Here is a 12,774-nt window from a genome sequence, read left to right as displayed (position 1 = left end):
TCAGCCATTCAGAGGTGGATTTGCTGGTGTGTTTTGGGTCATTGTCCTGTTGCAGCACCCAAGATCGCTTCAGCTTGAGTTGACGAACAGATGGCCGGACGTTCTCCTTCAGGATTTTTTGGTAGACAGTAGAATTCATGGTTCCATCTATCACAGCAAGCCTTCCAGGTCCTGAAGCAGCAAAACACCCCCAGACCATCACACTACCACCACCATATTTTACTGTTGGTATGATGTTCTTTTTCTGAAATGCTGTGTTCCTTTTACGCCAGATGTAACGGGACATTTGCCTTCCAAAAAGTTCAACTTTTGACTCATCAGTCCACAAGGTATTTTCCCAAAAGTCTTGGCAATCATTGAGATGTTTCTTAGCAAAATTGAGACGAGCCCTAATGTTCTTTTTGCTTAACAGTGGTTTGCGTCTTGGAAATCTGCCATGCAGGCCGTTTTTGCCCAGTCTCTTTCTTATGGTGGAGTCGTGAACACTGACCTTAATTGAGGCAAGTGAGGCCTGCAGTTCTTTAGATGTTGTCCTGGGGTCTTTTGTGACCTCTCGGATGAGTCGTCTCTGCACTCTTGGGGTAATTTTGGTCGGCCGGCCACTCCTGGGAAGGTTCACCACTGTTCCATGTTTTTGCCATTTGTGGATAATGGCTCTCACTGTGGTTCGCTGGAGTCCCAAAGCTTTAGAAATGGCTTTATAACCTTTACCAGACTGATAGATCTCAGTTACTTCTGTTCTCATTTGTTCCTGAATTTCTTTGGATCTTGGCATGATGTCTAGCTTTTGAGGTGCTTTTGGTCTACTTCTCTGTGTCAGGCAGCTCCTATTTAAGTGATTTCTTGATTGAAACAGGTGTGGCAGTAATCAGGCCTGGGGGTGGCTACGGAAATTGAACTCAGGTGTGATACACCACAGTTAGGTTATTTTTTAACAAGGGGGCAATTACTTTTTCACACAGGGCCATGTAGGTTTGGATTTTTTTTTCTCCCTAAATAATAAACACCATCATTTAAAAACTGCATTTTGTGTTTACTTGTGTTATATTTGACTAATGGTTAAATGTGTTTGATGATCAGAAACATTTTGTGTGACAAACATGCAAAAGAATAAGAAATCAGGAAGGGGGCAAATAGTTTTTCACACCACTGTATATACTGTATATATATCTACATTATATATATATATATATATATATATATATATATATATATATATACTGTATATATATCTACATTATATATATATATATACTGTATATATACATATCTACTTATTGGCTCCTGTATTTAGGATATGGCAGGTTGGATAATGGACGGATGGACATTTGTATGCATAGCCCCATTTGCCCGTTTTCGTTTTTTTTCTTTCTTCAGTAATATTTCAGCAAACCCGGAGCTTGTCAGTTCAAATCGTGGTACTGACACCACTGTGTGACCCTGAGGAAGTCACTTCACCTGCCTGTGCTGCAAAAAACAAAAGTAATGTAACAAATTGTACCTCAGATGTTGTAAGTTGGTGGAATAAAGGCATAAGAAAAATAGATAAATATGTATTATACACATAGGAACTATTCATTTATTTTCAGTTAAGTCATCTGCAGCAAACTTTTATAAATGAGGGTTTCTCCTTTTTAGATAGTGCAAACTGTTTCTTCTTCATTGACGTTTTCTCTTGGAGAGCTTTTTTCATTTCATTGAAAATGAAAGCAGCAGCTGCCAAAATATGTAGCTTTCTTATTAATTTTTCAACATTGTGCAAAATAAATGTATAAAGTAACATAAAAGGTTTAAATACTGGTTATTCTTTTACACTAAAATATTACTACAGAGATACAAAAAAAGTAAAATGGATATGTTCTTTTTCTTTAAGGAGATTAAATATTACTGAAGAAAGAAACAAAAAATTAAACAGCCAAATGGGGCTATGCATACGAACTTAAAAGGTTTAAATAAAACAGAAATATATATTTTATTTTTACTTGGTTAACTTGTGGAGGGTGTATCCTGTAGCAAAGCCCTAACTTTTTTCGTGAAAGCCCGTTTCAGTCAATAAGTCTTATGTGTGTGTTTATGTATGTGTGTATATATATGTAGATGTGTATATGTAGATATGTATATTTATGTATATGTATATAAATGTTTATGTGTGTGTGTATATTATATATATAATATATAGATATATATATATATATAGATATATATATATATATATATATATATATATATATATATACTGTATAAAAAAGACAGCAACACTTATAACAATGACAACACAATTACATTGACAATCATGTTACGTTATTTTTAAAATGTTTCCTTTTTTTTTCATAACCTCTTTAACACACTACTTCTCCGCTGCGAAGCGCGGGTATTTTGCTAGTATATATATATATATATATATATATATATATATATATATGTATGTATATATATATATACATACATATACACACATACATGCAGTTTCAATAACATAGAAATCAATATAAACATTAACATCATTATCATATGAGAATATGAAGTAATATATAAGAAGCACATTTCATATAAATATAAATTATTAAACAGTAAAATCTTCTTCTGTAATTTGCTACCGTGGCAATTTGTGTGTCTGTCCAGGATTTTAAATCACCTGTAGCTCGCAAACCGTTTCACCTATTGACTTGAAATCTGGTACACATATGGTACGTCACATCTACTATCCGCTTTATGGGTGATGATTGTATTACTCTTTTTATCTTTATTTTATTTTATTGTAGAATCAACTCCAATCTGCGCACACCAGGGCGGCCGTGGGCGGATGCGTATGGTGTATTCACTCCATGTTATTGTGCATTGCGCTGTCACTGGTATTTTGATAAAAGAATTTGAACAACATATAAGAAGCGTATAAATTAGTAAACAGTAAAACATTAACATTTAAGTAAAGTTAGATTAAGTACTACTGCAGTGCCTTCGGGTATACCTCATTTTTTGTTTGACCATTACATGCTTAAATGTATACATTTTTGGTGTACCTACCCGAGAACACGCGACATATAACCGAGCGTGGGAGAAGCATGGATTTTAAACACGCGTTGAGTTCATCTGCTGGTCTCCCTCGTGGAATAACTGGTAATGTTTGACTAAAATCTACAGCGAGTAAAACGACATTACCTCCTATTTTTTTTTTACGATCTCTGAGATCTTGCTTTTTTCGGTTCAAGGCTTCATAAGCTCTTTTATGTTCTATGGTGTACTTATCCCAAACCATCATCTTTGAATGTTGCAAGACTTTCGCCTTGTATGTAGATCGGGGTAATTACATTCATTGCATTCCTAGTCTGAATCACAATCTGATTGTATGGGTGGTTACCTGGCACTGTAGGGTTGCCACCCGTCCTTTAAAATACGGAATCGTGCCGCATTTGAGAATGAAATTGCGCGTCCCGTTTTGAATCAATCAATCAATTTTTTTTATCATTTTTTTTAAAGCAGCGTCTCATGCAAATCATCCCACACGCATTTTATGAAGATGCCTCCTTTCCTACTTTTGATTGGGTAATACTTGATGTCATCGTTAGTTTGATTGGTCTTTTTAACTGTCCAGTGTGGAGGGCGGGTCTTTTAAGTAGAGTCTGCAAACTGTTGGCACTGAGATGTGGCGTCAGCGCCAGAGTTGAAGCCCCTAACGTTGCGGTCAGCAAGTCGGCTAACATCCGCCATGTGCCGTCTTTCAGTTGCGAGAAGCAGATCATAGAATGGTTGAAACTGTTGCCCCTAACGTTGCGCCACGGCGTGTGCTTCGTTTATACCTCGTGTCTTCTCATTAAACTTTTATCTCGTGAATATGTTATTGCAATCCGCAGCGGGAGCGTTTCTATAAACTTAATTTAAACTTACGTTTTACACCGTGCTTTGTTTCCCTTATGAACATGCTTGTATGCTTCACTTGCTCCCTTCTCAATTGTTTAATTAATTTTTTGGTCTTCGCTGTTCGTGGCTCTTCCTTCATTTCCCCCTACTTCGTTCTTTTATCTCGCGAATATGTTATTGCAATCCTTAACGGGAGCGTTTCAATAAACTGATTGAAAATAGTTTTGCATTTACCTTTTTAGTAAAAGGCGAGCTTTTAAGCCTGAGAAATCACCCCGTAAATGCACACGTTTAATTGCACATGTGTTAATATGTATGGTTACACAGTATTAAAAGACAGTGAACAACGTCAGTTACCTTTGTTCCCGCGTTTGATAAAAGGCGAGCTTTTAAGCCTGAGAAATCACCCCGTAAATGCACACGTTTAATTGCACATGTGTTAATATGTATGCTTACACAGTATTAAAAGACAGTCAAAAATTAACGTCATTTACCTTCGTTCCCGCGTTTGACTCGTGCTGTAAATCTTCCTTGTTTTTAGTTCACGTGATTACGTAGGAGGTGTGATGATGCGATACGTGACTCCGCCTCCTCCATTACAGTATATGGACAAAAAATATGTTCCAGTTATGACCATTACGCGTAGAATTTCGAAATGAAACCTGCCTAACTTTTGTAAGTAAGCTGTAAGGAATGAGCCTGCCAAATTTCAGCCTTCCACCTACACGGGAAGTTCGCGAATTAGTGATGAGTGAGTCAGTCAGTCAGTCAGTCAATCAGTCAGTCAGTGAGTCAGTGAGGGCTTTGCCTTTTATTAATATGTATAGATATATATATAGATTATATATATATATATATATATATACACACACATATATACATATAGTGATCCTTCGCTATATCGCGCTTCGACTTTCGCGGCTTCACTCCATCGCGGATTTTAAATGTAATCATATCTAAATATATATCACGGATTTTTTGCTGGTTTGTGGATTTCTGCAGACAATGGGTCTTTTAATTTCTGGTACATGCTTCCTCAGTTGGTTTGCCCAGTTGATTTCATACAAGGGACGCTATTGGCAGATGGCTGAGAAGCTACCCAATCAGAGCACGTATTACATATTAAATAAAACTCCTCAATGATATATGATATGTTTCCCATGCGGTGCTTCGCATACTTGAAAGCCCGAACAGCACATATTGATTTTTGATTGTTTGCTTTTCTCCGTCTCGCTCACTCTCTCTGACATTCTCTGCTCCTGACAGAGGGGGTGTGAGCAGAGGGGCTGTTCGCACACTGGCCTAGAGGATACGGACGCTCCTCTAAAAAATGCTGAAAGACTACCTTCACATTGCTCCCTTCCTTGCAGCTGCTTTGTCCGGCGGTGCTTCGCATACTTAAAAGCCCGAACAGCCCTATTGATTTTTGATTGTTTGCTTTTCTCTCTCTCTCTGTCTCTGTCTCTCTCTCTGACATTCTCTGCTCCTGAAGCGCACTCCTTTGAAGAGGAAGACATGTTTGTATTGTTTTAATTGTGAGATGGAACTGTCATATCTGTCTTGTCATGGAGCACAGTTTAAACTTTTGACTAAAGGATGTTATTTCATGTCTAGAGGGCTCTAATAATGTTAAAAATGTATTTAGAAGGCCGTAAACAGGTTTTCTATGCTCTAACTGCGAAAATATTCGATTTATAAATAAAGAATCCTACTTCGCTGAAATTCATTTATCGCGGTAGAGTCTAGAGCGGATTAACCATGATAAACGAGGGTTTACTGTATATATAAATGTCAATGTATATTTGTATGTATGTATGTATGTTCCAGCATCACTTCTGAAAGGCTGGAGTGATTTTCATGAAACTTGTTGTTTTTTTTTTTTCTAATTATATTTTTCTCAAACAATTATTAAAAAAACAAAACAAAATAAAATAAAACACACTTTACTTTCCTCCGGGGCAACGTCGGGAATTTCAGCTAGTTTGACATATGAGAGGAAACCATTCAGTTCATCATGCTTGTTTGTCTAGCTAATAGCTAAGATGTCCCAGTAACTCATACAAATATATTTTCTAAAGGGTTTTGAAATTTTTGCTTAAATTGCATGTCCTGGTAGTTTATTCCAGATTCATACAACTCTTTGCATAAAAAAATGGTTCCTGGATTCAGTTCTAATGCATTTGCCCTTAACTTCCCCTAGTGTCTTCAAGTACGTGATTTGCGATTTAATTGAAGGAATTCTGTTGGAAATTCTTTATTAAAACCTTTCAGGATTTTGAATACCTGGATTAGGTGCCCGCACAAACTTCTGAATTTGAGACTGAACAAGTTTAAATTTCTAAGAATTCTGTAATAATTGTCAAAAAAGGACTTGTCCTTAAGTCCTTGGATGTACTGGTTGCATTTCTCTGCACTGCTTTTGCTATTTCCTTCTTGAAAAAGGAATACTGTACTCCAGATGCAGTCTCACTAGTGCATTATATAGTTTTTTTTTAGCAAAATAACTTAAAATTTTATTTGCAACTTTAAAAGCTTCTGCACATTGCCTATGTGTACCACTTTCTACATTAAACTACAATTTCCAAGTATTTGCCCAATTCTGAAAATTGTCCAAGTCTTTTTAAATTGTTTTTGCGGCCTTCTCAATGTTCGCTATTCCTCCCAGTTTAGTGTCATCTGAGTGAGTGAAATAAAAAAGAATAAATTGGCTACATAATTCCGACACTGTATTAGCAAGATGCAGCTACTATAAACACAATTTTGCTAGATTTTTTTATGCTTTTCAAACATTCAACGGGGGGGGGGGGGTCAACATTAATAACAGTTTCTTTTGATAGCTGGATTTAGAGATAGTGGTTTTATATGACTAAAAAGCACAAGTAGTAATAGTAGTAGTAGTATTGTATATGTAGAATACAGTGGGCAGCAGAAAGCATTCAAAAAATAAATGCCTCCATTATGTTCTGCAAGTTCTGCTGCATTGCTTGATCCCTAATACAATGCTAAATGTTGTGTAAGGCCACAATAGAAAAATGAATGTGTTCACAAAAGCTCAACATCATTTATACAGAGTTTTGTGAAGCATTTCCTAGACGTGGCAAAGGCTTTTGAGATTTTATAGCAGGAAACAAAAGCAAAAATATTAGTATCATAAAAAAGCCACCTGAATAATTAACTTGCAATTCTTTCTGTGGGGTCTTCCAATCCTGTCAACAGTATTTTAGCAAAAACTTTAATAAAATAGGCTTAAGCTAAAAAAAATAACTGGTGGACTATAAAACATCAATCTTTACTATGGATGACTAGTCTTTTAGTAAGTTACATGGTTTCCAAAACACTGCAACAGATAACTTTAACATGCAGTTTTTCTGTTTCACCTTAATCTTAGATATAAAGAAACCACTATCAGGACTTGTAGAGAAAATGTGAGCAAGACCAACATGTTTCACTTTAAATTATATAAAAGTTGTACTGTTGATTTAAGGCTACAAACATTAAAGTGATATTCATGCCACTGCTTGGCGAGAAATATAAAAGGTTTACTGCATCATCGATCCTGGTGGTTTTGTGTGTGAAGAAGTAACAGTTGAATCATGCAGATACAGCAGACAACCTTCTCCTAATGCCATGTAAATGGCAAAGTGTCAAGTCATGTGTTACCCAAAAGGTAACCAAGATTCTTAACAACCATGCAAATAAAACAATAAATAAAACACACTTTGTAATTTATTTTGCACAGAGATAGAACAAATGTAGTGTAAGTAGTGTTTTAAATAAAAGCCCTTAATTAAGATATAAGAAAACAGAAATCAAAACATACCCTGGAAGCCTAATTAGTAAGAAATCATTCATCATCATATCATCAATATTGATACATACCTTATATTTCCCTTGATCACAACCGCATAATGTGCTCTCCATGGTGTAACTCTTCTGCACACCAATCTCGCGCCAGACCACAACACGTGCAGTGGACTCTTTGGACTTCTCAACTACAAAACTGCAACTACTCATGCAGAATGCAGGGGCTATTTGACTCAAAATCTTGGGAAGTGCCTAATAATAAAATGGGCATATTAAAAAAAAAAAATTAAAAAAAAATCAAAGCATACTTTGACAAATGTATTTTCAACTCTTTTGTATTATCATCAACTACAGAAAGTGAAGTCAGAGTTTGCATGATAATAACATAAAATAAATAAATGGTTTTGATTTACATTTTCACATACACCATAAAGATTCAACTTTTTTTCTTCTGAAGCATGGACAGATAGCCAAGTGCCCCTTATAATCATTGGCTATATCCTGTTAGGCTATCAGTAAAAAACATTAAAAAATGAAAATATGCGTGTACAGTAGATTCCTAGATCTGCTCTAAGCAGACTTAACCTTATGTACATTATAGTGACTGGAGGAAGCTAAGGAGTGTATTACTGCATTTTAAAAAGGGGAACCATTCTTATCCACCAGTTCCAAAGTGTTTATCCCATGTTCCCTCTATCTTGACTAAACCTGATAGACCAAATGGTCACCTCGTTTGTCAAACTTTGTATGTTCCCATGTATCACTGACTGCTAAAACCTATATATACATATTCTTACTAAACTGTTATATTTGAGCATTTTCAAAATAGACAAGCTTATTAGACTACTGCTCGCTTCGCTCGCCAACCCCTGGTCTTGGGTAACCCAAAATAGATTTGAAAGAGATTATTGTCGGCGACCGCGCCTTTCGTACTTTCCCACGCCTTCCGTACTATCTTTGTGGACCTGTGGGGCCTCCGTAGCCTCTTCCGTTTGACTCTGGGGTGCAGCGCAGAATCCTCTTTTTTGTGTGGCTGTGTCGTTAGTTGTTAGCTATGGGCGCATTGGTGCTTCATTTCTCATTCACGTTAGTTGAGCTCTTTCGTTTTTGGGCCGTGACTCCTTCGTTCGTGGTGGATCAGACTTCGCTTGCGGTTTATGAGACGCGCGCTGTAGGCGTCTGCACAGTATGTCTCATAGTCCCATCGCCGTGTACCTGCGTCCATATCCGGTTTATTCTCGGTTAGTAATATGGATGATGATTATATCAGTATCAAAATTATTATTTACAGTCAAGCAGAATAAATAGTCTACCAAAGCATACAAGCCATATAATACTAAATGATAAACTGGTTTACATTAGTGTTTAAACTCTCTGGGAACATTTACAATTACCAAACTATTGAACATTCATAGTATTATTTCTAGTTAAATTTGGATTTACAAATGACACAGAAACAACATATTAATATACTACTGATACATAGTAGTAAAATAACAAGTTTCTTACTCTGTAGCCAAGGTCTTCTTGGAAATCACAAGAGGTAGCATTTACATTGGTCTGCCATACTGTTTCTTTGATACTACATCCATACATGAATACGTTCTTTTTCCGGGAATGCCCATGGTAATCACAAAACACCTATAAAAAAGGACATGAATACTAGTACAAGAGTAAAAAAAATACAGCTGCTATGGATAACATATCAATATTGTACACCTCTCTATAGCTATTAACAGAATGATATTTGGAAAGAACAATCAAGCTGAATAGCTGAGCCATGAAATATCACAAACTAAATTACACAACATATTTCTAAAGTTCAAAAAGTCATGTGACTCTGAGGGTCATTTATTGAGTTAGCAGAAGGAATTTGAGGGGACGACATTCTTTTTAAAACAATCTATCTTGTTAGGCATTAAGACCACAACAATACTTATTTTGAAGAAGACACCCTCCTTAACAGATTACCAAGCTACACTTAGGATCCGCACCACAGTTACCTGAGCCTATCCCAAGAGATTTTTTTTTATTTTTAACATTTTTTGTAAATTTTGAAGTATGCTTTGGGTTAGTTCTGCAGTAGAACTTATCATCTTTAAACCATACCTAGATTTCTGAAAGAATACCATATTCCATTCTAAAAACCTTACTAATCTTCTGATTTCATAATTCCTTTAATATGTTCAAAACTTCCAGCACCAGAGGAAGCAAATCAGCCCAAAACATTATGAAACCTCCACCATATTCAGCTGTAGGCAGGGTGTACTTTCTTTATAAGCTTTGCTGGTCTTCACTGCAAAAGAAGATAACTGGTTTGATCATTCCAAAGAATATCTTCCAAGAATGATTATGTTTTTTTAGGTAGGTTTAGTCAAACATCACTTGTGCCTTTTTATATTTCTATTTGAACAGTGGGGTCCACAATCAAATTTGCCAAAAAGCTCTTTTCCATGTAGTGTGTGGCAGATAGTATAGGATGAAACCATCACTCCTAGACAACTCCAGGTAAGCTTTCAAAATATTTTATTTGATGTCTTGACTGCCAACAGTTTACACCAACCTTTAAATACTTCATTAATTAAATTTCCTCTTTCCACCAGGGAAGTCGGTAAAAGTTCCATGAACACCAATCTTTTTAATACCACGATGAACTGTGGGAGCAGGAATACTTAGCTCTCTGGAGAGGACCTTGTATCCTTTTGCATTTTTATATTTGTTAATAATAGTTTTTCTGATTTTTTCAGACAGTTTTTTGCCTCGCCAATGTCAATAAAGAACACGAAATGATAGTGACCATTTTTAAGAAGTAAAACCTTCATAAATTTGTTAATTCATGCTATTTGAACACTGAAAATCTAATTTTTCCAATCGAACTAATTTGACTTGTTTAAAGGGTGTAAATAAATGTGTCTTGGCAATGGTTTTTGTACCAGTTTTAGTTACCAGGGAACAAGATTACCAAATGAACTTCAAGGAGCATCTACAAATCTGCTTCATAATTAAAAGGTAATATTTGATCTTGCTCAAATTATAGTGTCAACAACTAACTGTCTTCTGCTGTAGAAGAACCAGCAATTTTGCTCTGTTTCACTTGTTATGACAATAGGTAACCAAACAATAAAAACAACCATGCTGTGAAGCATGCTCCGTTTCTTTATGATGCCGCAGATTTAAAACATGCTGAAAGAATCATAATGTAGTTTTCAGTAACAAAGTATAATAATACTAATATTATTGCTTCAGCAGAAAATTCAATCCTTATAACCACTTTTATTCTAACATAGACTTCAATGAAATTCTTACCAGAGGTGTCCTCCTAATTGCTACTAAGTACTGCAAGAGACTTTTTGTGTGATAAATTATAGGGTGAAGGTCAGGATTTGGGTTTTGCCATTGCCTGTTCAGATCTTCGCCACTTAAGGAACATCTATGGCTATTCAAATAAAAACAAAATGCAACATTATATAAAAGGATATGTTAGAATGGGTGCTATAAAATATTTTATCCTATACTCTTTATCTTAATTTTACGCACAACATTCTCATCCTTATTTATTCAGTTTTTATTATGTGAAATAAAATTCTAGATGAACTATAATAATTGTTTTGTATTTTAAATCAGACCAAAATGTAATCAGACGAAAGAATGTTTTCTTACTTAGCTGTGACCTGAAATCCAATCATTAAAACACATGTCAGTATGATTTTAGTATATGTAAATTTTATAATTAAAACTATTTTTTTCTCAGTTTAAAACAAAAGCAAATGAGAGAAACAAAAGAGAAAAAATGTAACTGATACTTTATACTATGATGCTTTCAGGAATCTAAACTTAATAAAATGATCTATCAGATTTGTGAAGATTTTTGTCATATTCTATGACTATTTTAAGAATATGATTTCCCATTGGACTATGGCATTTTAATGAATTGGTCTGGAGGATGCTGGAGTTAAAAGGTCAAATTAATGCTGAGGTTGACTTTTACTTGATTAATTCAAGACTGCAGACTATGACGCAGAGTTGTGCACCGAAGGTCAAATATTACATTTTTCCTGAGAACCTACTTTAAAGACTCAAAGGGCACACTTAGGGCGATGTCGTAAATACACATAAACTACTTAACATTAAGGATTTATGTACTTGTTTTTTTTAGATAAAATATTTTTGTTCCCTATATTATTTTCTTCTCAGCTTTATTTACAGTAACTTAGCCTTAAAAACATCAGTAAGTTTATATTTAAAAAATCTTTAAGTAAATGATCTTTAAGGTTGTTTTAAGTCAGTGTTGTAGACTGTACAAACAAAGCCTGTAGTTATTTTTACTTAGAATTTCGAGGTGTTATTCTACTTGATTATAAGGAGTAAAGTATATATTGATTAAACTTTACAAATAGAAAATTATAAGGCACACTGTATCATAGATATAGGCCTTTAAAATGTAAAAAAAACCAAAAAAAAACATTTCTGGCATTGAATTATCATACTACTATCAACACTACATACATATTTAACAAACAAATTTTAATAATTTTTGGTTTTCATTACAATCACAAAAAGAAACTTGAAAATTTAATCCATTCTTAAATAAATCACAACTGGAAAATTCAATAAGTAAGTTAAATAGCATATAACACTATATAACATAGTAATAGATTATTTTTGGCTTTTAATGCACTTGAATCCCTTCTGACTCACCCTAGTATTTTTGAAAACTAGGATAATCTATCACGTTTTAACATTTAATTTGAGCTTAGCATTCTGCATAGGCTAAGAAACCCAAGTAATAGAAGTATGTCTACTGTGACTACAACAGCAAATAAGTACAGTATATTAAAAATATATTAAAACACCCAACCTAACAAATTTACGAATCTGAATGAATTTCTTTATCAATAAACTAGGCTATAGAATAAGTCCTTATTGAACCAATCATATTTAAATATTCTCAAAATTTTCAAAGAAATAGTAAATTTAACATGTGGTAAGGAAGAAAAAATTATTCATCCATCCATTCTCTTCCGCTTATCCGAGGTCGGGTCGCGGGGGCAGCAGCTTGAGCAGAGATGCCCAGACTTCCCTCTCCCCGGCCACTTCTTCTAGCTCTTCCGG

The 12,774-nt window shown here is 34.9% G+C and overlaps 1 protein-coding gene across 7 annotated transcripts in view; it reads right to left on the bottom strand.

Moving 5' to 3' along the window:
* The window catches only part of agtpbp1 (ATP/GTP binding carboxypeptidase 1), a 239,983-nt gene that overhangs the window by 49,796 nt on the left and 177,413 nt on the right, over positions 1–12,774 (bottom strand). For all 7 annotated transcript variants that reach the window (XM_051928607.1, XM_051928606.1, XM_051928605.1 and 4 more), the window contains 3 exons: positions 10,969–11,098; positions 9,172–9,303; positions 7,738–7,914 (listed from right to left, as the gene is read on the bottom strand). In XM_051928607.1, coding sequence (XP_051784567.1) covers positions 7,738–7,914; positions 9,172–9,303; positions 10,969–11,098 — 439 coding nt within the window. The remainder of the gene's footprint in view (positions 1–7,737; positions 7,915–9,171; positions 9,304–10,968; positions 11,099–12,774) is intronic.

This window comes from Erpetoichthys calabaricus, chromosome 5 (genome assembly GCF_900747795.2).
Source record: "Erpetoichthys calabaricus chromosome 5, fErpCal1.3, whole genome shotgun sequence".
NCBI classification, from domain to species: Eukaryota; Metazoa; Chordata; class Cladistia; order Polypteriformes; family Polypteridae; genus Erpetoichthys; species Erpetoichthys calabaricus.
The sequence above is the reverse complement of the archived record's forward strand: the minus strand, read 5'-3'. Positions and strand labels throughout refer to the sequence as shown.